The 23184-nt window shown below is 34.2% G+C and overlaps 1 protein-coding gene across 1 annotated transcript in view; it reads right to left on the minus strand.

Annotated features, from left to right (window-relative positions):
• LRRIQ1 (leucine rich repeats and IQ motif containing 1) overlaps positions 1-23184 on the minus strand; it is a 102452-nt gene that overhangs the window by 73769 nt on the left and 5499 nt on the right. The window contains exons 6-14 of the mRNA XM_041474414.1: positions 22129-22203; positions 20751-21953; positions 19822-19974; positions 18492-18642; positions 14465-14658; positions 13398-13525; positions 7215-7288; positions 6826-6919; positions 3933-4109 (exon numbers count right to left, since the gene is read on the minus strand). Of these exons, the coding sequence (XP_041330348.1) occupies positions 3933-4109; positions 6826-6919; positions 7215-7288; positions 13398-13525; positions 14465-14658; positions 18492-18642; positions 19822-19974; positions 20751-21953; positions 22129-22203 (2249 nt within the window). The remainder of the gene's footprint in view (positions 1-3932; positions 4110-6825; positions 6920-7214; positions 7289-13397; positions 13526-14464; positions 14659-18491; positions 18643-19821; positions 19975-20750; positions 21954-22128; positions 22204-23184) is intronic.

The raw sequence follows: 23184 nt of genomic DNA on the forward strand, positions 1-23184 counted from the left end.
AAAGACAAAAGCATTAGAATCAGATTTTAATCTATTTGGAAGTTTAAATTAGGCATTTATTAAGGACTCTTATAACTTCAAATCCTCACACCAGTTCACAAAGACTATCCATCGCTATCCTGGTTAATTCAGACCAAAACCTGCTCAATTCCCATGCAGTGTCTGGCAACGGAGGAGTAGAGAAGCGAAGGAATAAACCCCACTGGTTGCACCTAGGATATGTAAGGATCCATGCACAGGCTGACTTAACAGGTACAGAAAAGGACAAATTATTAATGCTAAAGGCCTTCCAGTGGAGTTTAAATCAGCCAAAATGTCACTACTTTAAATTAAAGTGGTGGCAGAGGCTTGCTTGTAGAGCTAACACATTTTGTATAGAATTTTCTACTGCAACCATACCTGCAATGGCTGCCTGGTTATTCAAAGAGCATAATTTTGTCAGAATGAAACAGTAAGTCTGGAAAAGTCAGCAGAACAAATCTCTAAGAGGCAAAAAGGACAGGCTTGGGAAAAAGAAGCCAGTTCTGATCAGGAATGGTAGTTTTCTCCTGGCCCTTGTAGTTAAATAATAATCAATATTCTACCCCTTTGTATGCTAGTATGTGCTAGTTAAAACCTTGCTTAATATAATGTTTTCTCCTACTGTGACTTTCAGAATTATAATACATGGAATATTCAAATAGTATACCTCAATTTACGTGAGCTTTTATTTGCAATAGTGTGACGTAAAATCTAATGTCTTTAGGGAAACTTCTACAAGCATCATTACTGATGTTCAACTGCAGTATACCAAAGTCCCTTACAAACATGAAACAGGTCACTGTTGACATATCCTCTCCTTGCAACACCATTTATGAAATTCCTGTCATTTTCACTGTGAAATACATACAGTATTTATAAAGTTCACGTTCCACTAGCCAGACAACTGCACATCTGATGGCTGAAAACAAGTTGCTGCAGCAGAGGTATCATATTTTTGTACACGATTACTTATTACAAATCATCTAAAGGTTATGTGACAGAAAACATTTAGTGTAATAGAGAAATTAAATTTTAAAGTCAGTTTTATTCTTAAGCATGGCAACAACAGAGAAGTTTTGGGAAGAAACAGCACAGAGAATTTAACTGGGCAGCATTGGTGTATGAAACAGATTAGGGAAACCAGCAGTGATTACTTCTGGCAGCTTACATACTTGAGGTCGCACCTACAGGGGCTCGTAACTTAGCAAGATGTGAAACAGACATAAGTTTGCTCTATTGTTGGCCTGTTGTTTAGCAACATTAATTCAGTCAAAGTATTGCAATATGTACATATAATAGCTATGCCACTAAGGCTTATACACAAACAAGTTTAGAGTTCTTTTTATGAACTGCAGTTTGCAATAGTTTTCAAGTCATCCATAAATTTTACTTCAGTCAAAATAAAAGATAGATGGTTTTAACACACAAGAAATTAATTTTAAGACCAAATTTTATACAAAATGTTTCAATCATGTCACATTTAGGGATTTAAAGGATCACAAATGAATTCTCAAAAGCTTAAAAAATCCACAACTCTCCCTCTGCACTCCCTGCCCTCCCTCCACCCAAACCATACATTCAGGAAAGAAGAGACGTTTACACAATCACCTCTTTCCACTACTGTTCTTCTCAAACATCTGCAGGCTCTTTCAAACACTTCTCTTTCAAAATTTACATAGAATAATAGAAAAATTCTCAACTGAAGGAACCTCAGGTTCAGGTCTCTGTTTCAGGCCTTCTGCTTCAAAGCTGGATTAGCTCTCAAAGCAGACCAGCCTGCTCAGGTTTTCATCCAGCCAGGTCTTCGAAATCTCCAAGAACAAGACTGCACAACCACTCTGGGCAGCCTATTGCAATTCATCACTGTCCCACCCTGAAAAGGCTCTTCCTTACGTCCAGTTGTACTGTCTCTGGCTGGAATGAATTAATTCCCATTACAGTTGCCCATATAATGCTGTTGTTTAGATTTGTTTGACCAAAACTGTATTGCTAAAACACTGATGTTTTGCTGAACAGTGCTTGGACAGAGACAAGGCCTTCTCTCTTCCACTCAGCAAGTAGCCTGGGAGTGGGCAGAAGGCCTCCTTTCTTTACCTCCTTCCTAGGTAAAGAACTGTGCACTTGTCCTTGTTGAATTTACAAGATTCCTGGTGACCTGTCTTCCCATCTTGCCTGTGTCTGACTGGTAGCCCTTCCCTCAACAATTGACTGTGAAGACTTGTGGTCTGCAAGCACAGTAAGTGTGCACTCCATCTCCTGCTCCCAGCCTTTGATAAAAGACGTCAGAAGTACAAGTCGCCTTCCAGAAAGTAGTGTGAGCCTCATACTGTTCATAATTAATGGATGGTCTAAGTATGATGACCCAACATGTTCCTTATTTTTCTTATGTCCATTCATGTAGAATAAAAAAATTAAATTTTAGAAATATCATCTTTCCCTCTCATTTTGTACCATCCTGCAGAAATGTATATGAAAGTTAGATTTAGATGCTTAGATTACTACGGTTTGCTCACAAGCCATATCCTAATTATAAACTGGCTTTTTTTTTTCTGCAAAAGGATAATGATGAAATGTCTAAATACCAGACATGGAAAAATTTTCTCAGTCATAGAAAAGGAGACCTTTATTTTCTTTTATGAAATAGGAAGGAGAGAACACTATTTCAGGATGGTAAATAGATTAGGAAATATCAGCTTCCCTCCTGCAAACCAGAAGCCAAAAATCACAGAAGTGGAGAAGACACATCTTGATGGTTTAATGGAGGAACATATGACTTTTAGGAAACACACATTACATCTGTCATGGAAAAATGCACTATATAATTTCTCCCAACTAATTTCAATTTAATTCTTAATACAAAGCTCCTTTCAAGTTAATCTGATTCTGAGCTATGAAAATTTTATTGCAGCTTTACTAAGCAATAATACAACAATGTAATAAACTGCTAGCTAGTAACAAGATACCATGGATATACAGGCTTACATGCAAATACAAAATAGCCAGATTCTGAAAAAAAAAAAAGTGCATACTTTTCCTAAACAACCAAAGTATGCAAGGCAAAGTTTAAACTAAAACAATGTAAAACAGCATATGCTTCATCTGCTCTGGGCTAATGTTCAGTACCTGACAGAATCAAGAAAACTACTTTTCCAAAAATTAAAACATAAGTTGGATATTCAAAGGACTATAAGGATTTCATGAACCTTCTAGGAAATGAAAAGGAACTATGAAAGAAAAAACCATGCAATATTACAAAGTATAGAAATGAGAAGTTTGAGATATTTAGATATTACAAAAAATTAAAACATAGCATATGTAAGTGATAAATTACCACCTGCATGGTCTAAACTGAAGTTACTGGACAACTAACCATGGTAATAGTGATAAAGGTAGCAAGTATGACAAAATTAAACATCTGTAAACAGATCCATCTAATTCACTACCTTAAGAGAAAAGCAGTCAAAACTTTTGCAATTATTTAGAATGTGAATTACATACACATGGAAAACAAATTCAGAAATAAAAATAGAGTATATTGTACCAACAGCCAAATTAGACTTGATTAAATTAAAGTTGCAAATCATGTTAATATGATTATTCAGCTTTCAGGATTTCAGCTACAATTCCTGCATAGCACTGAACTATGCTGTGTGTATGAATTCGTACTACTAACTGCAGGTTTTGAGACACCTGTTTTCTCAAACTTAAAGAAACAAAACTCAAGGCCCTCCTAATTTAATAGCTGTCTAAAACAAACTTTGCTCTGAAGTCAATGATTCTAATCTCTTTCTTATCCTAACACATTTCCAGGCAGAAAAACCCTAAGTAAAATTCATACACCAACAAGAACTTCAGTAACAATACATAAAAATGTTTTTCTGAATGCAATTTATATTCACATGAATACGTACTCCAATTCAGCAGCCTTTTTTCTCAGTTGAATATTTTCTTCAATTTGAACTTGACAAAGCTCCAGAAAAGTTCCCAATTCTGATGTTTTGATTTTTTCAGATGTGGGTAAATTATGATGGGTTAAGATTTCACCATCAAGCAACTGTAAACTAGGAAGGACCTCCAACATGGAAGACCTTAGAAAAAAAAATATTAATTAGATTTTAAAAAAATCCTTACGCTGAAACACCCATTTTGTTGATAAAAATCATATAACAAATATAGAACATGACGATAGTCCTCTAAATGTTTGCATGTATTTGTCCTTATTTCATATGTTAACATATTAAGAATTTATACTTAAACTAAAGAATAATATAAAGAATAAAACACAGAACAGAGCAAGACTTCTTAATACCTCATGAGTATAATGAACACTGCTGAAATACTGACATCAAGAAAGACAATGGCACCAGTCTCAAATCACTAGAGCAAGAATGTTACCTACACAAACCTTCATGGGAAAATTTGACACATTTGTGCACAGGCACCTGTAATTCATTTGATTAGTAGGCAACACAGCAAACTAAGTCACAGGATTAAGATACAGTCTGATTTTGTTGACACATCACAAAACTTAAATTTTAAAACTGCACAAAGTACTAAATCTTGCTGATTCTACTTGCTTTACCATTCACATATACCATATATACTGACATGCTATTCGGTAAGCCTGACAGGGAAAAAAAATACTGAATTTGGGTCAGGGAAAGGAATGAGAGCAAAGATGAAATTTCCTTGCTAGAAAAATGACACCTGTAATTGATGTAACAAAAAATATGTACAAGAAATTTACCAAACCAAAAAAAAAAAAAAAAAAAAAAAAAAAAAAAAAAGTATCATCAGTGAGGTTTCATTTATGTTACCAAGAGATGTGAGTTGGTACTGCAGTCTTGTTTCACATATTTCTTGTACCAGACCAAAGCTGAAGACTGCAAAATTATATCAACTCTCAATATTTTCCTTAACTCAGTTTTAAGTAACATGAACTCTTGAAAGAATACTAATTGTAGGCTGTAAATCCCCCTGAATCCCCTTTTCCTTACTGAAAAAGATAGTATTGTTTTCAAAATTTTGGAACAGTCTGACTATTCCCTGTGAAGGTAAAGGATTACTACTGAGCTCAGACAGCATACACTAAGTTTAAAATCAGAGAAGATCTAAATTTAAAAACAGAGAAAGTTATAACATTCCAAATAACAGAATAGAACATCAGTTTTTGCAAATAGAAAACTTTCCTTCTCTACTGCCCATTAATGAAGGCTAAGGCCATCTCAAGTATGTTTGGAATAAAATTATGGGTTTAGAGCAACAGCTCCTGAACACGCAGAGAGAAATTACCAAAGCTGATGCTTAATAGCAATACACCAAAACAGTGACATATCAAAGTTTATCAGTGATGGAAGTTCTGTCTCTTAGAGCTGTGGGATCTCAACACTCATTTTTCCAGATGGGTTTCTCCTGGTGAAGGGCTGAGTCAATATTTCATTTAGTGAAAACTTCCTGGTGAATATTCTGTCACTTAAGAGGCTCTATTAATCATTACAGCATTGAAACATATTCCCTTAGGAGTGCTCAGACTGATCTCAGGGTTTAATTTTTAGAAAGAGATTTCTTACTACTTCACTTTTGTTGGTGTTATCGCTGGCTGGACATGAAAGTATGAAACCGATTGGGAAATTTTACAACTAATTCCTTTGTTGGTATCAAGGGGTTATGTAAAGTTCACTGGAACACATTGTCTGAAGTTACAGTCAATGCTGTATTCAGCAAATCCATATTTCATAGTATCCCATACTTTAAATCCTTTAGACAAATTAATCTCTTGTCTAATCATAAAAGCTCTATTGGTTTAAGCAACCTAAAGTGTCAGTTCTCATAGCTAAATTGAAATTCAGAAAGCTTTTCCCTCTAGGTTAGAAGTGAAATAATACTTAGTTTTGTAAAAGAGTGGAAATTCAAACAATAGAAATGGAAATTTAAAACATTGTCACAGTCACAGAATTTTATGAATGAAATTACCTGCAGGAACCATAGGGTGCAAATAAGTCTGTTCATTAAAAAATCAAACAAACCAATCAAGAATGTACTTGCACAGCTATCTTTTAAACTACTCAAACACTTCTAACTAAAAGTTTGAAATAGTTGAGTTTTTTCTTTTGATTAGTAGTCTTAAATTAGTACAGTAATTGTGAAATGGAAGATAAATGTAAAGGTGGTTTTGCCTTTTTAGGTTTTAGTGTGGTCAGCAGGATTAGGACAGTGATCATACCCCTGTACTTGGCACTTGTGAGGCCACACCTCAAGTACTATGTCTAATATGCAAAGAAATTATACAAAAAACCCCTTATTCATTTGCAATTTTACTCCTATGGTTTACAAAACTATATAACTACTCATTTCAGGAATCATGGTAACTGCATATCATTTTGTATGTCAAGTTTCTTTTCTACCCTACTCATTTTTTTTATATAGAGACATATAATCTCCAGGACTAGCTCTTTAACTTTTCAGATCATTATTCCAGGCAATAAAGAAGGGCAAATGACAGTATTACTCTTACATCTCTTTCATAATTATAAGTGCTATACATTTTTGATGTAGAGACAAGGAATTTGAAGAAGCATAAAAAAGGCTGATTTTCAACTACTGAGGAAAAACCAAACATTCATCCTGACTTTTTCTTCTAACAGACACTAACCCTTCACTAGTTATGTGCAATGTGAACCTGTCACAGCAGCGAGACTCTTCAGACTATATGTGGGAATGCTTCTGCTATTTAACTAAGATACATAAACAATCTGTTGTCTGATTTTGATTTTTTTATTTAGCAAATTAAAGTATTTTTCTTACCTCCAGTTCTTTTCTTGGAGAAGAGGATTCCCACTCAATGACAACTCCTTCAGTTTATGACAGCCACTAAACCATGTATGGACATCTTTAAGATCTGTAGTATAGTAGAAAGAAACTGAAATATGTCAGAACGCAGAACCGTTTTATTTCCCATAAATTCTTACACGAAAGTAAAATGTACCAACACCATGCAGTCCTAAAAGCAAGTCTGCTATCTATACAGTATAGTTTTAATTATTATCTATAACATTCATGTTTGGAAAATATTTGTATATTTTCCACATAAATGTGTCTTATAAATACACGGGGACAATCACATTCAAATCAGTTTATAATTCAACTAAGAAGTTCTTATTAGAATGGGTTTCTTTTTTTTTAAGATAACTCACCTGACAAGCAGTTATTTTTGATATCTAGCTTTTCCAAAAATACAAATGAATTTAAAGGCACAAGGTCAGTTAATCTAAGAACAAAACAGAAAAGATATTTTAAAAATTAAATGTAAACAGCAGTTCATAAACAGAAAGGCACGAGAATCTTTTGCAGGTATGGTAATTTACTTATTTATATAAGAAAATGCCCATTTATCTATCCAAGGTGCTAGGACTAACTACTGAAATTTTAACCCAAAAATATTTCTTAGTTTTCTCAGCACCTCATTTTTTAATACTTTCTCATAAATGCTTTTTTATCTGGTAAATATTTCATTCTGTTCCCTGCATTTAGTGCTGAATATCTGAAGTCTTATAAAATTTACACAACTCATCTGGCTTTTCATTAGTCACCATAACTAGAATGGTACCAATTGAAGATCCTAGTTCTGGAGAAAAAATAAAATTTGCTTGGCTTCTTTCCTCTTTCCTCATTTCTCATACTTCTTATCAGGTTGTTTCTCTCCTCCAATCAGCACATTACTTCCTAAATCCTAAAACTAGCATAACCATTGTCATGGATGTCTTTTTCAATAGGTCAAGGCCGCACTGTCCTGTAATATATTTTTAGTGCTTTGTCTCTATCTTACTACTTCTGTCAGATTGTGTCAAATAGGTGCTGATTACTGAGACAGTTATGGAATTGGTTATGGAATTGCCCTTCTTGTATTTTCAGAGCTTTTCTTGAGCAGTAATGCAGCAAAACTACTGCAGGCTGCAGACTGCAGTACTACAGACAGGACGAATTCTTGTTTGCAGTATTGAAGAGTAAATGTAAAGAAACTGAGCTGACATTCATCTATACTAAAGGATTGGGGCTGTAAGATGTGTGCTATAGCTACTACTAAAGGATTAAGGCTCAGTGTTATTTCTTTGCTTTCAAACTTTTGTTGATGCAAGAATGAATGTTGAATGTTTTTTTCAGCCGCCAGGCTGTTGTCAAATATTAACTTTCAGGCTAAGGTTTATCTTAGTTTATACTGAATATGAAAGAGGCATGAAAAGGTGAAAATCAAGATGCAAAGAATCCCAATTATCAACTACAACTAGAATGTTTAAGCACATGGTACACCAGCTATATATTTTTTAAAGAAATACACATGTAGGTAACATGTTTCATCCCTGCAATGGAAAGGCCCTAGTATAACAGGAGAATGGTAACAGAAATGGCACTGTATGTGGTCAGTTTTTGACTGCTAATTTTCACTGAAAATAGCATTTTCCGAGGGTGTAGTGCCTTTGAAAGGTATAAATCAGAATTCTTTTTGTCAGAAATATGACCCTACAAAAAAATGAAATGTACTCAAAATTATTGAGGGACAAAAATGCATCTTTGTTGCTGAAAGGTATGACTACGCTGTGTTTCAAGCACAGGCTTTACAACTGAAAGGCAGAGCTGAATTTTACTCTGGTGCACTAATTATTAACTAAATGTTGCTTATAGATTATTTAATCTCCTTGAAAATACAACCAAATTCAAAGCAGAAAAAAAAATCGTTTCCACATTCAGTTGAAAAGTATTTCTATATGACAACATAACATTTTAAGAGTAAATTCAGAGAAACAGATGCAAAGACAACTGAGTACGTGCCACTGTACTTCCATTTCTTTCTCAAACTACATTGTAAAGTTGTCCTGGTTCTAACCCTATTTAGTTCTACTTCCTTCATGCTATGGGAGCTTTCCATGGAATCAAACAACCCTGAACAAGTATTGACTCTATAAAGCACTAAGCCTTATATGTAGATCTGTATATATAGGAATACAAATTTCAGCATTTTAGTTTCTCATCATCGGTCAATAATACATAAGTATATTTAATATTTGTAGCAAATATCATCATAGATATTACTGGCATTATAGTATGGCTGCAAAAACCAAAAATTCATGACTATAGATTCATGTATTCAGAAAACAAACGCATAAGAGACAAAAGATAATGCAGAGTTTTTATTTATAATGAGTTCTCTATATCTTTATCAGATATGCTGTGGTGAATTAGAAATTGTCTACTGGACTGTCCTTGCCTGCCGTTGGCATTATGAGAGTTAAAACATTTCTCGGTCATTCTATAGCTTTCCCTTTACCGACATTCTTTGTTAATTTTTTTCCTAAGAAAATTCAAACCAGAAAGACAAAGGACATTACTGAAAACTTAATACTACTTGACCTTGTCACATTAGCCCTGGGCACAAGAGAGATATAAATTACAAAGAAGACACAAAAGTAAAAGATATTCACAAAAAAGCAAGCTATAGCTTCCTTTTTCTGTTCCCATTTAAGGCGCTAGCAGAACGGTCAGAGATAGAGTTTATGTAGCTTATGTGGCCATATCAGAAAACAAGGTTTAAGAATAGTTGCAAGGATGCATCACAGAAAATAAAGATTGTGTTTCTGAACATGAATAGCAGTTCCTGCTCAAGATGGTCTAAATCCTGCTGTGCAACTGCTTTTCCCCAGAAAAATTAGCACTGATGTTAATAGGCGGATAGCAGGAAGCAGGGCAAAATAACTAAAATAAATTTATCATAATCTAGATCTTTAGGTAAAGACCAGGTTGCTTTTTTATTCCTTAAATTAAAGAGAGTTCAGTTTGCAATAATCACTGTATTTATAAACAGCAAATAAACAGACTATAGGAAATCTGTCAGGTAGCCACTTTGCTTCTTGAATACTCTAGTAGACAGTACTTCAAGTACATTATCCATGATGCCACATACTTAAAGATAAACTTATCACCAGCAAAGAATTACTGAAAATTATTTTAAAAAATCTAGAGTGGTAAGGATGGGATGGAGAAAACCACTATATATCGGTATAGCTTTTTTCATGAATGACTTATTTCAACATCCAATGACATTTAGATTTGGTGGTCAAATTTTCAAAACATCATGGCTTGCAAGGAGCTCAACTCTCGTATCTGAGAAGTTCAGTTAAAAACACAGAGAGCATATATATTTAAATTGAGAGAACAATGCATGCTAAGAAAGAACTTAACCAACTTTTTAGCACTTCTAATATAAGCTTTTTAGGAATAATATGCACCTAGATGCAAAGACATGGGAGCAACACGTTCACAACAAATTTGATTTGGGCCAAACCATTTTCCCAAAATAAAAAGGAACTTTTGCAGATGACTGCATTTTTGTAAATATTAATTTTTTATCTCTCACTTAGGTTATCTTAGTGAAAAGCAAGCAATAGCAAGGAAAAAAGAACTTTGTCTTACTAACACCACATTACAACATAAATGTTAGGGGGGATTTTGTCCATTTTGAAGTTGAAAAAAAATGGTACCGGAACAGCATGTTTAGCATCTCACTGTAAAACTTTTAAATGAAAAAGACATTAACTAGTAAATTGCATAATTAAATGGGATTACATGTAAATATAAATGCCACATGAACTCTGAACACATATTAAAAATGTATTAATTTTACACAAGGACAAGGCTATTTTCTCCTATACCCAAATCCTTATCCACAACAGAAGAAAAAAGAATATGTCCCTTTTTTAAACTAACTTGACAGTTGTGTCCTCAGCTGCTATAAAACAGAGCACAGATCGTCATAGTCCCAACTCTGCAGAAACCAAGTCAAGAGGATATTCATCATTGTCTTTGATCAATTGCGCATTGATCAAGAATATGGTTTGTATATAGCAGCCACAATAAAACACTTAATAAAAACAGCAGTGATGAAATAGCTGTCTTTTTTCTATTTGAAGGAGTTAATCACTACCTGTTTTAGTTGCGTATCAGACTGTAGGTTTAAAACAATTTAAACCAAATAATTTTTGGAGTTTTACCTTTGATAATTTCTGGTTTATGATGCAGACAAAGCATTTCAGGAATAAAAATGTCCTGTAAATTAGTGTAAGAATTGTCTTTTCACAGTACTTCACTTTCAGAAAGAATACAGATTCATAGCATTATCATTATATTGGCTTCCTGCAATCAGTAAAGAGGAAATGGCACTCAGTGCACACTTGGAAAAAATTCACAAAATTGCACTGGCTGTAGGATAAAAGTAAAGAAACAGCTTTTCTTTCAACAGCTTACTCCATTACATTCGCTGTTGCTATAGAACATCGAGTTACTTATGCTATAGCACACACATATGGAGCTGCTTATAAGTGTACATAAAGTGAGTGTAACAGAGCAGGCTACTGAAATGCCAGGAATTTTGAGGCTTTTAATATGGATTTAAGGCTATCTTGTCCTGTTTGTCACAAAGATTTCACGTAAGCTATAGATACATCACAGAAAGAAGGGGAATCGTTTGGGGGCAAGACGTATACTTATTTTCAGCACATCCAGTCTGTTGATGCAAAAATATGTCCTTTCTCACAGCCCAGCAAAAGGAACCCAGCAGATCAAACACTGCATCTCTGCTTGGCTACTGGAAAACCAGAGGAATTTCTACAATGGACTTTGAAAACTCTAAGATGATGGGATAGGCAAGTACATCTACATGGCCAGTCCAGCACAACCTAAATCTAGAGGTTTCATTTGAGCTATCCCCGAGACTGTGGTCTCAGGGATAGCTCAAGTCCTAGCAAGCATGTGAGAACTTTAAGGAGTTTTGCGAACACTTTATAACACACAGGATAGCTACACTGGAGGAAGAAGAGGAAACTACAAGAGTAGAGAGCCACATTATCCACAAAGAAGCTATAAAGAGGACAAGGAACAAAAAGAGCTAAAAACAAGAATTAAATCAAGCAGTGTGACTCAAAATCTAACACTTAACATATAATTCTCTTACTTAATCACAGGTAGGAAGCACTTTCTCCAAACTCTAGAAGAATTAATAAGGGAACAAAACAATCCCAAACCCTAGAAGCCTGATCAGGAACTTGAGATTATATTCTGTAGATATTTTATTTACATCCAAGAGTCTCCACGAATAGTACTTCACTAGAGATGTTATGAAAACAACCTGAAAAGTTATATAAAAATATAGGTTGTATATACTTAAATAATATTCAATTTCCATGAAGGACATTGCTTATAATAACAGGACTCAGTCTTACACATCCTTTTTCCCACAGGCTCCCAGACACAATTGGCTGTGCTGAACTAAATGTCACGTAGGATGGGATTCTTCTGTTCAGATGTAGACACCTACACGTGAAGTGGTCATTCTGATTTTTTAACTGGTCAATGAAATGAACAGGCACTTTTAGGCTATGATTAGTCTCAAAGCAAGCAGCTATAAATGGCAGATGAATCACCCCTTAAAAACATCTATTGACTAACAGGAGAGTGAAGTAAATAGTTGAGAGTGTATTTCCATATATGGTATCTAGTATTCTGTTTGTTAAGCTAAGGTCAGTCTTATTCAGAACAAAATGATCACACTATAGGAAAATAATGGATATTAATTAAACATTAATTTTCCTATTAACATATTGTAAACTGTAATAAATGTTTCATATCTTTTTTAGCAGAATTTAAATAGAGAAAAGGGAGTGGTGGGAAAAATAAGATTTTTAATCCAGGATATCTACCAGGTTTAATCCAGGTTATTCTACCTCTAAAGATGTATAGATTATTTTAGAAAACAAACAGAAAAGTAATTACAGAGTACTTGAATGCATGATTCAGTTTTATGCTGCTTATCTCGATTCTTCTTTATTTTATACCTTTTAAACAGAACCATAAGAGTGAAAAATTAAAGCAAATATACTTGTTTTGGAGGGTATTAACACATGTATGTAAAATAAAAAACATTCTTATTTGGCCTTACTAACTCTAGTACTTGCCCTTAACTTAGCCTTCAAAGTCTGTTTTGAATAAGCTAGCTGTGAAATATGGAGTTTGACAGACATACTCTAGAAACAATTGCTAAAGAAAGAAAGAAACCCACCATGGTTTTAATAATGACACAATGCTCAAGAATTATTTTCACATAATATCCAAGAGAAAAAAATTAATTTACATAGTTAATGCTGTTTCAAATTTTCTTAGATAGAGGTAGCCAGTGTAATTACATGCCAACCACATATTTTTACTTTTAAAGAATATTCCAAAAAGATAGTGAAATTTCAACCATACTGAGAATTATACTTTTCAGACAAGCATTATGTTAGTAAATTCCTTTGGATCAGTTCTGTAAGAGAAGAATGTTTCCTACTTACCTATTTTGAGAAAGCAAAAGAATCTGCAACAGAGGCAACCAATACAAAGAAAGCATTCTCATAGAAGAAATACTATTGTCATCCAAATATAGTTCTCTTAAGAGAACATGATTTTCCAGTCTTGGAAGCTAAATAGAAACGAGATGGTTATTTAAGACTAATATAAATTAGAGAAACAACAATGGAATGCTTACCAGATGCTTTTCATAAATCATTACTAAATACAAGAAAAATTGACATTTTGGATGCATGTATCATTTCCTTATTATGTATGTACCAGTTGTCACACATAATCTCTATATATCAGGCGGTAAATACATTTTAATGTCTTCTATCACACCTGAAGAGTCAATATAAAAAATTAAAGAAGAAAAAAAAATTCAAGAGCCCAAGAGTCACAGCCTTACTATTTTATTCATGCTTTTTATTTGCTTATATTTTTAAATTATTATTTATTTATTTTATTTGCTGCTTATTGACAATGCTTTTCATCTCTTGAATTCATAGGAGAATAACTGTTAGTAAATATGATTAAGCATACGTTTAGCAAACAACTTTGCTATTTTAAATGCTACAGCACAAATTTCAAGTTTTGGAGAAACAACATACATTAAATAAGCATGATTATCATCAGGGTGATAATAATATTATCATTACATACAAGTAACGGTAAGGAGCAATTACTTATATGTAATGGTAATTATATCATTATTACCAGCCTGATATAATTATCTTACTATTATAACAGGACCTAGAAGTAATAATAATATTTTCTTACATTATAAATAAAATCAGAATCATAACTAGAAAAAAACCTTGACGCTATAAATGAAGGAGGAACCATAATCACTGAGAGTCCAATTTTTCAAGGACTTGGGATTAAGAAAACAATTAACTGCTAGCCATTTGTATCTTCAAAAAATCACCCTCTGATGAGCGAAAAAAAAAAATCTTACCTAAGAGCATGAAACATCCCACACCAATCAAAGAGCACATGCGCAGAATGCTTAAAATATGACTTTTAGCAAAGATGTATGCACAACAGCCACTAAATTCAAAGCTTTTACCTCCTGGAGATTATTGCCTTGCAACTTCAAAACTTGAAGTAGGCCACAATTCTCAATGCCTTCAACTTGTGCAAGATGATTGAAAGAGCAGTCTAGGTGAATGAGAGTAGGTGCCTCACAAAGACCTTTTGTGCTGATTAACTGATTATGGTCCACAATTAATTGTTGAAGATTTTTCAGTGACTCCAGACCACCTGAAAATTCAAGATTTAAGACACGATGAAATAAAAATCTCTTGTCATTCAAGTACTAAGAAAACTCTGAATTTTCTATACATTTTCTGATATAACAATTAATATTACTTCTGTAGAGGGTTTAAAACTAATTACTGTATTTTGACCCTATTACATATACAGTGCACATGGTTCACAAATCTCTGATCCTGTTAATCAAGCAATAATAACAGTTCATAATCTCTTCGGTACTTCTGTTAGAAGAGAACATTCTCATCGTGATAAACTGTACTTACTATGCTTTAATTACTTCACAACTGCTCTGAACTCTGTGAAATGCTAACAGCCTTCTTAAAATCATCCATCAGAATGAAAACACTATGTTTAAAAGTTAATTTTCATTATTTCATTTTTTAAAGATTTTTTTAAAGTTTATCAGCAAAGTTAGAAACAACTGTATTAAAACTTAGGCCAGTATCATCACTATTATTTAAATTAGTCTTGTTTAAGGAATTATGGAAAAATAAATTTAACGACAAAATTTATAAAGAAAAGGTAGTGCCTTTAAGAACTACTGTAGCCATTCCACTCTCAACAAATTTACTCCTGCCATCTACATTAAAGAGCATGCAATCTCTACACACAAAAGAAATGTAAAGGGATTCCCATGAGCATTTGTTTCTTTTACAGAATGTAAACCAAATCATCCTTACAACAGAAAAATTACACTGTCTTCCCATAGTGTTACACATGCAATGGAACTGATCCGTCTAACTCACTACAGGTCTGAAAAGCTTTTCTGTATCTCTGTAGTAAAAAATTCCTTTGAAGGGATACCCTTCACATAACAGATCTAAAATAAGGAATTTCTGAGTTTACATCTGTTTCATGTATTCTTAGATAACTTAGTTAATTTAGGATTATGTGAGGGAACATTGCATCTCCTCTTTATCTCACCCAAAATTTCATAAGTTCCCTAAAGGAATCTGAATGAGCTGGACTCACAATAGTGAATCTCTTTGTGACTGTCCTCTGAAAAAAAACTATGATTATATATTTCATTTTATAAAAAATTATGAAACCAGAGATCAGTTTGCACCATAGAGTATTGAGATTACAGAAGAGGACTTAAAAATAAGGAGAAAACTGAAGCAAAACATTACATACCAAAACATCAGTAAATTTTTAAAAATTCCCAATATAGGCAATTTTAATTTAAAAATGGAAAACATTTAGTGAAAATAATGCAATTATCTGACATTAAAGTGATATAATCTTAAAAATAACACACATCTTATAATGTAACTTCAAAACTGTACTTTAGCAAATAAATATACAAATCTTTAATTATTCTGAAAAATTTCAAACATGCCCATGACATAATACCCGGACTGCAAGATCTTATCTGTATTTTTCTTTCATGCTTGGATGAAAATAAAAAAGGAACCAGCACCATCTAGTGGTTTCAGAAACACTTTCACGTTTTCGTGTGTTTGCTACCAAGACTTTCTCTTAAGAGCAGCTTAAGTTACCTTAAGCTTAAGTTACCTTAAGTTCAGCAGTACTGGAAACTTTAAAGCACTCTATGAGGCTGAAGTAGGACCAAGAAGAGTGACTGGCACACACAATAAGAAAAGGGAAGAAGGTGAAACAGAATCTGGAAGTTTCCGTCTCTGCATGCTGCACAAAGCACTTTTTTTATTCTTCCTCACCTGAATGTCATTCTGGAATTACCCAATGCAGTCCAACAGAAAATACGCAAGAGAGAATAATGTAATACAAAGAGACGGTATTTTACTGGTTCTTCTGCCCACATGCAACATTAAACATAAGCCTGAAAGTCACATTTCCAGAAGACATTGCATGTTTTACATACGATGCAACAAACAGAAGTTATAGCAGCCATAGGAAAAGCATTTTGTTGACAAATACATGGTTTCAGCAAGATTCAAGGAGAACCTTAATGGAAGTTCTCAGCAATTTGCAACGTGCAGCTGAATCCTGCTAGCTAGGGACACTTAGCTATTGATGCAGTTCTGAAGTCACTTCTATGTGTGACAAAGACAACTAACAACAGAGTGAAAGCTGACAGCGAACATAAAAATAAAAAAAGCACCCCAAAATAAACCCCTCAAACAACAAAACCAAAACTAAAAAGGTGTCTGATGAAAAAATGTGCTGTCTTAAAAAGGGTATATTGAAAGCAGCATTTATGACCATCTATGGTTATGCATTGCTATTCCTCGAGCTTCCAGGATTTTACTCTATGGCAGTGCAGACACCCTACAGAAGCATAATCGAAGATTTGAGTCAAAATGCTACTTCTTTGTGCATGAAAATTTTTAAACAAAGCACTCATCCTCAAAATACAAACATACGCACTCCACTTCGGTGTGTTGCAGTGACAATTGCTTAATTTGTGATCATGTATTCCTAAGGGAAAAAGCATAATTGAGACTATTTCTCTTACTGCTATTTTTAAGGGGTTTTTGGCAACTTTGATTTTTCTCCTACTGATGCTATATTTCAATGACAGGAGAAAAAAATAAAAAGAGAAATCAGAGTATGCCAGAAATTTCCTACAATAAGTCATTAAAACTTAAATATTATGAACCTAAATAAGCTTTACTGCACAGTAATGGAGTATCCAAAATTGCTAAGGGACATCCTACAAGATTTACAGATGGGAGTGATATGCTAACTTTTTATAACCCCAAAATCCATTTTTATGCATTCTGTACAACTACTCAATATGAAATAAATCCTGTATTATGCATCTGTTTTAACCTAAAATCCTCAAAGCAATTCTAGAGAGGAAAAAACCCCACATTTGAAGACGACATTTGTGAACACTTATTTACCCGCTTAAATTCGTTAGAGACTCAGTAATTGTAGCAGTGCACTGCACAAAAGAGAAAGTACTGGAGAATTTTAGTCTACTTGGCCTGTATGAAGATACCACACTCCACATGGATGCCACATTCTTAAATGCCAGCCATTAAAACGATGACTTTCTTGCAGTAATCTTGCTGGCATTTTTATCAAGTGAGATCAATCTGAATAAGAATCTTATCAAGCACTATTTGTCACAACAATACAGATGAAATGTTTTAACCATTTTATTTTATTGTTCCTCATTAGAGTACTGATATGCTTTTACAATAAACACTGATTTCCCAGCACTTTTATTCTCAGGTATTAAGAATTTTCTTCATGAGTACTAACATTTACACATATTAGCAAAAAATATTTATAATATCTTCATCAAAGTCTCTACATCTACAGATTTTTTTAAGCTTTCCCATTTTCTGTTTGCTACACCCTTGCCATTTATCACTGAGCTGTACTATCCATGCTCATAGTGTAATTTAACAGTAGAACTACTTCTTATTTACAGGTCTTATGTGAATTTGTTTAGTCCATGAGCTTAATAATTGTTTTTAATTATTTTCCTATTGTTCAGCAGACTCAAGATGGACAACACGATTTCTATATACCTACTTACTGTGTCAGTCAGGAACACACTGGAGCTCCCTGCAGTTGCACAGCTAGGCTTTGCTTTCATTATGTCTGTAGATAAACTGAACACAGCCTACTCTCATATTCCAGCTGACTTAGTGCAGATAATGTTAGTGGCCTTTTCAGAAAGATTTTAATTCTCTCTGGCTGACAATAGTTACATGACCTGCTAGATGGAATACATGGCAGTAGCTAAGCCATGCTTTAAGATGCAGGCTTTTTGCCAAGTCTGTCTCCTTGGGCTTAGCAGCTGACTGGCTCTAAATCCAAGGGGGGTATAATTCTGAATATAAACTGCATAAATATTTTTATACAAATTGGAATAATTTTCTTACCAATTCGAGTGATTCTATTGTAGGAAAGTTCAAGATTTTGAAGATTTTTGCATCCATCTAAGCCACAAACTGATGAAAGACGGTTCTTACTCAGAATGAGAATACAGAGATTTTCCAGATTTGCACAGTCAATTACCTGAATGTTGTTCTCCTGCAATAAAAGAAAATGAGAATATTAAATAGCATCTGAAGTGAAGTAGCAGAACTAAGTAAAATATAGCAGATTGTCTTCATTGCTTATTTTTATCCTAAACTCTTATCTATGAGTAAGGGCATCTTTATTTTTCCATTGGGAAAAAAATGATGAGTCCTAGAAATGAACTTTTGTGTCCTGGTGATATAGAACAAGAATGTATCTTGAACTTCATTCTGGCTCTGAAAATGCCCAAAACTGAAACAAAAAGAGCATAAAAAAGAAGTTAAGAACAGAACAGTCTCTTCCATATACATTTTCCTACCTCCCAAAACCCTGGGAGACTGAACTAAAAACTGCAGAGAAACACCATATTTACTAGATGCTAATGAAGACAGCTGTAATTTTGCTGGAATCCTATTTACTAATAGCAAAAGTCTGCATTTAGATGTACTTTGGTCACAAACATTAACACTGTTCTAAGCTAAGATTGTTCCTCCAAGGGATCCTGCTTTTTAAACATCCCCTTCCCCAGGCCATTTTAATAATGCTTCCTCAGATTTCTCTTTCACTATTTGCTGTGCTTGGTCTTTTCATCTGGAAAATGGTGTTGTTAAAACACATTAAATTTAAAATGTGAACAAAGCTGTTTCATGTAAATTGCCAAGTTCTGGAACAAAGATGCATTACAGAGAAAAAGTTCTCTTTAGTCATAAAACAGGGCCATTTAAGACACTGTGCAGCAGCAAATACCTAAACATCAGGCCCTTAGTATAACTCACTAAATGTACTATTCCTTGAGCATACATGTTACTAATTTTAATTAATATTCAAGGTGTATGCTGCAAAGGACTCTTCCTTCCACCTATTCTTGCTCAAGCTGAGCACCTTCTATGGTGAACAGCATCTGCCTACTCATCAATCAGAGACTGAGGAAACAAAGATCTATACTAATGCTAATCTTAGCCTGCTATTTTCTTAGTATAGGTTGAATCATTTGCAGCATGCTTTTTTTTTGGTTATTTGCACTGTAAATCTGGTCATATAACTTTGTTCACATTTGGGAGTATTTTGTTGCTATTCTTATGCTCTTAAGGCTAAAAGTTACATATTCGGTTGGACAACTGAACAATCAACTAAGGAGCAAAACTTGCAATTCTCCCCATGTTATAACAAAGAATCAAATATGCTTGGTACCTCCACATTGATATACTTCAGGTCTTTGCAGCTACTTAGTCCTTCCAGTGCAACCAGTCCACAGCGCCTCAGAGTCAAAACTTGAAGGTTTGAACACTCAGATAAGGTTGAGAGGCTACAAGCTGGCAAATCTTCGAGCGTAAGTGTTGTGACCTACGTGCATTTATTGATAAATAAAACTAACGTCTTGTATATTTAATATTCATTGCACAACATCATATTATGATCATTTTCTTTAGGATGAAAAAGAGAACAAAACTACTATCTACTAATGCTTTGTAAAATGCAAGCAACAATCTTTTCATATAGAAAAGAATGGCAATGATAGGTTTCCAAAGGGAGAAGCTAGCATGAAAACAATAGTCACAGTATTTTAAATAATGAGTATAGAACAGAGAAAATTGTTCAGACTAGAAGTCTGTATAGGCTAGTAGGCCATCTCAGAATGGATATCAAGATGAGAGCACAAAGTAAGCATACAATAAGTTAATAAGTGGTAAAAAAAATAAGTCCTGGCAACAAGGAGATGTCCTTTACGGCAAAACACTATCTATAAGCTGATCAGTGATATCTTTTTTCTAGAAGAGACTATTCCTCTCGAAACTCCAAAGGTAGCAGGAGCTGAAATGTGGGCCTTTATACAAAGGCAAAACCTAGTTAATTTTGGCAGAATGTAAGAGCTCTTGCCTTTTAAAGGGTTAATATTATCAATCATCTGAAGACTAATACCACATCAGCCTGTTCCACAACATCACTGGAATTCAAAAGTCATTGTCATTGTTCTTATTTTGCACTGGGCACAGGAACGGTCACAGTATCTATTGCCTGCTCAACAATAAACAGCATTCTGCCAACATACCAAAACAGAAAATAACAAAAAAAAGTGAAAGTATGTCTCCCATTTCATTCTCAAACTTTCATATAGTTACCTGCTGCAAGGTACTCCAAGGGCCACTATGAATTATCTTTTCTGTACTTAGTGGAGGCATCTTGCTAAATGAACTTTTCCTTAGTAGTTTTCTTATAGTTGCTTGCTTTCTTTGGTTTTCTTCATATATTTTAGACCAAGATTTGCATGTGTTCATCCAGTTTATTCTCTTCTTTTCAATATCATCAGGAAAAATTACTTTACTAGGAGAATCTGCTACATCGTGATTACTGTCCCAGATGTCTCTGACTTCTTCAGTAGGATTTTCCATCAGAAATAAAGTTTTCTTCACAGCTCCATGAGAAAATTGATCTTTAGTTTCTCTCTTATTAGCATTGGGTTGGACATTTGGAGGACTGCTGCATATGCATTTTGCCTTATTTTCTGCCATGTCATTCGCACCAAAGTTAAGAGATTCATCCTTTGAAATATGACCATTTAACACTTTATCAAGATAAGTTGTTTGTGAGTAATTTTCTTCTACTTGTGTTACTGAATTAATGTGTAAGTTCTCATTATTTCCTTGAGAAGGGTGTTCCTTCTCAGAGCCTAGCATGCTTGGTGTCAAATTTCTTTCTGCTGGAATCATCCAATTATTTGTTTCATCCATCATTTCAGCATGCTTTTCTTTTGGTTCCTCTACTTGTTTATTTAGTTCCTCCTTCTCTTCTCTAATTACTTTCATATTTTCTGTCTTATTATCCTTTTTTATGTTTTCTATGTTATTTTCTACATTTTCACTCATCACAGCTTCTGCTCTTTTTTGTTCTAATTTCCTTTGTTCTTCTCTTCTTATTTGCACTTGTTTTTCTCTTTCCAGTCTCAGGCCTTCTTTCTTTTTCTCATATTCCTCATGCCTCCTCACCTGTTTCAAATATTGTTTTCTTTCAAATTCTTCTTGCCTCTTTCTTTCCTCTTTTCTCTTTAACCTGTTTTCTTCCATTTGCCTGTTCAGTTTTTCCTCTCTTTCTTTCATTTCTTGCTCTATTTCCTCTAGTATTTTCTGCTTCTTTCTCATTTCATACTTCCATTGTTTTAAAATGGGAGTGTATTTTTTACGAACTAAAAATGCTCTAAATCTAGCTTGGATTTTCAGAGCTGCTATATTCTGTTGTTCAGCCAGTTGTTGTCTTTCTTTTGCTTTCTGTTCTTCCAAGGCCTTTTTCTCCTTCCCCATTTGCAACTGCAGCTTCATGATCAATTCCTAGGCAAAACAATTAGGACAGATTTAACCACTTTTAAAATGGGACAAGTATTGGCACATATTTATCATTCATAAACAGAATCTAGTATATTAAGCGTTCCATGATGACATTTATACTCAAATATATAACAGTAACCTCACAGTCTTTTGACAAAAGTTCACTGTACAACCTTACCTCATGTTGCCTCATTTTGTCTCTCCAAGCTTCCTCCTCTTTCTGTAACTCAACTTCCATTGCAGCCTGGCGTTTCTGCACAACAAATTAATTTAAATTAATATTGTACGAAACCCAGAACGACATAAAACACCCTCTCTCCAATCTCACCCATCTTCTTGACTTTCCAACAATCCAATTTTGTGAATGCCTGAATTTAAATGAGAAACTGTGCCATGTGTGGATCAAAATAAACAACAGGACACTTGCACCAGTAATGTAGATTTGGTCATGCACTGAGAAATGCATACCTTCAGAAAGTCAGCATCTAGGTATTGACCCAAACAGCTGCCACTTTCCTCTCCAAGACCTGTACTACTATCTAACATGAAAACTAGTTACCAAACCATTCAAAGTACAGGCAGAAAACAGAAACATGGCTGAACAATAGCATGAACAATCTCTCTTTAATTGCACTGGTATGTATGGGTAATATTAAAATCCTTCAAATGGGAATTTTGTCCAGTAAAGCTAAAAAAAATTTTCTGACTGAAATTGCTTCTAAATGGAAAATTAAAGTTCAAGTCTAGTTTCTCACTATTTACAAGTAAACAGCATTTTCCCCCTTGCTCAACATAACCTCAATCAGGAAAAAGTCTCAATCAGACTTTAAGTTAGCAGCCAGAAAGTTAGTTACACAAATAATTAAAAATCAGGCTGATCCAGAACCATGTAACTCCTGGTGGAACCAAGATATATCAACCAAATCAAATATGGAGGATATGAAGGAAGTAGTATAAGCAACCACTTTCAACTTGGAGCATAAACTCTCCATGGGCCTAAGCACTGTTTTTCACAGGCATTCAGAAGCATGCTGTCAGACAACAGGAGACAGGCATCTAGATTCTTCTGCAACAGGGAAAGTTGGATTCTATTTCTCACCTCCAAAAGAAGCATTCCTGCAACAGCAGTATCAAAGTGCCTAAACGTGGCCATGTCCGTCTTTCTCTAGAGAAAGCCATCCTACATCCAAAAATGTTTTGTGACAGCAAAGAGTCAAGAAGGCCTATCAGTTTT

Source organism: Pyrgilauda ruficollis, unplaced genomic scaffold (genome assembly GCF_017590135.1).
Source record: "Pyrgilauda ruficollis isolate IOZ18807 unplaced genomic scaffold, ASM1759013v1 scaffold32, whole genome shotgun sequence".
Lineage (NCBI taxonomy): Eukaryota > Metazoa > Chordata > Aves > Passeriformes > Passeridae > Pyrgilauda > Pyrgilauda ruficollis.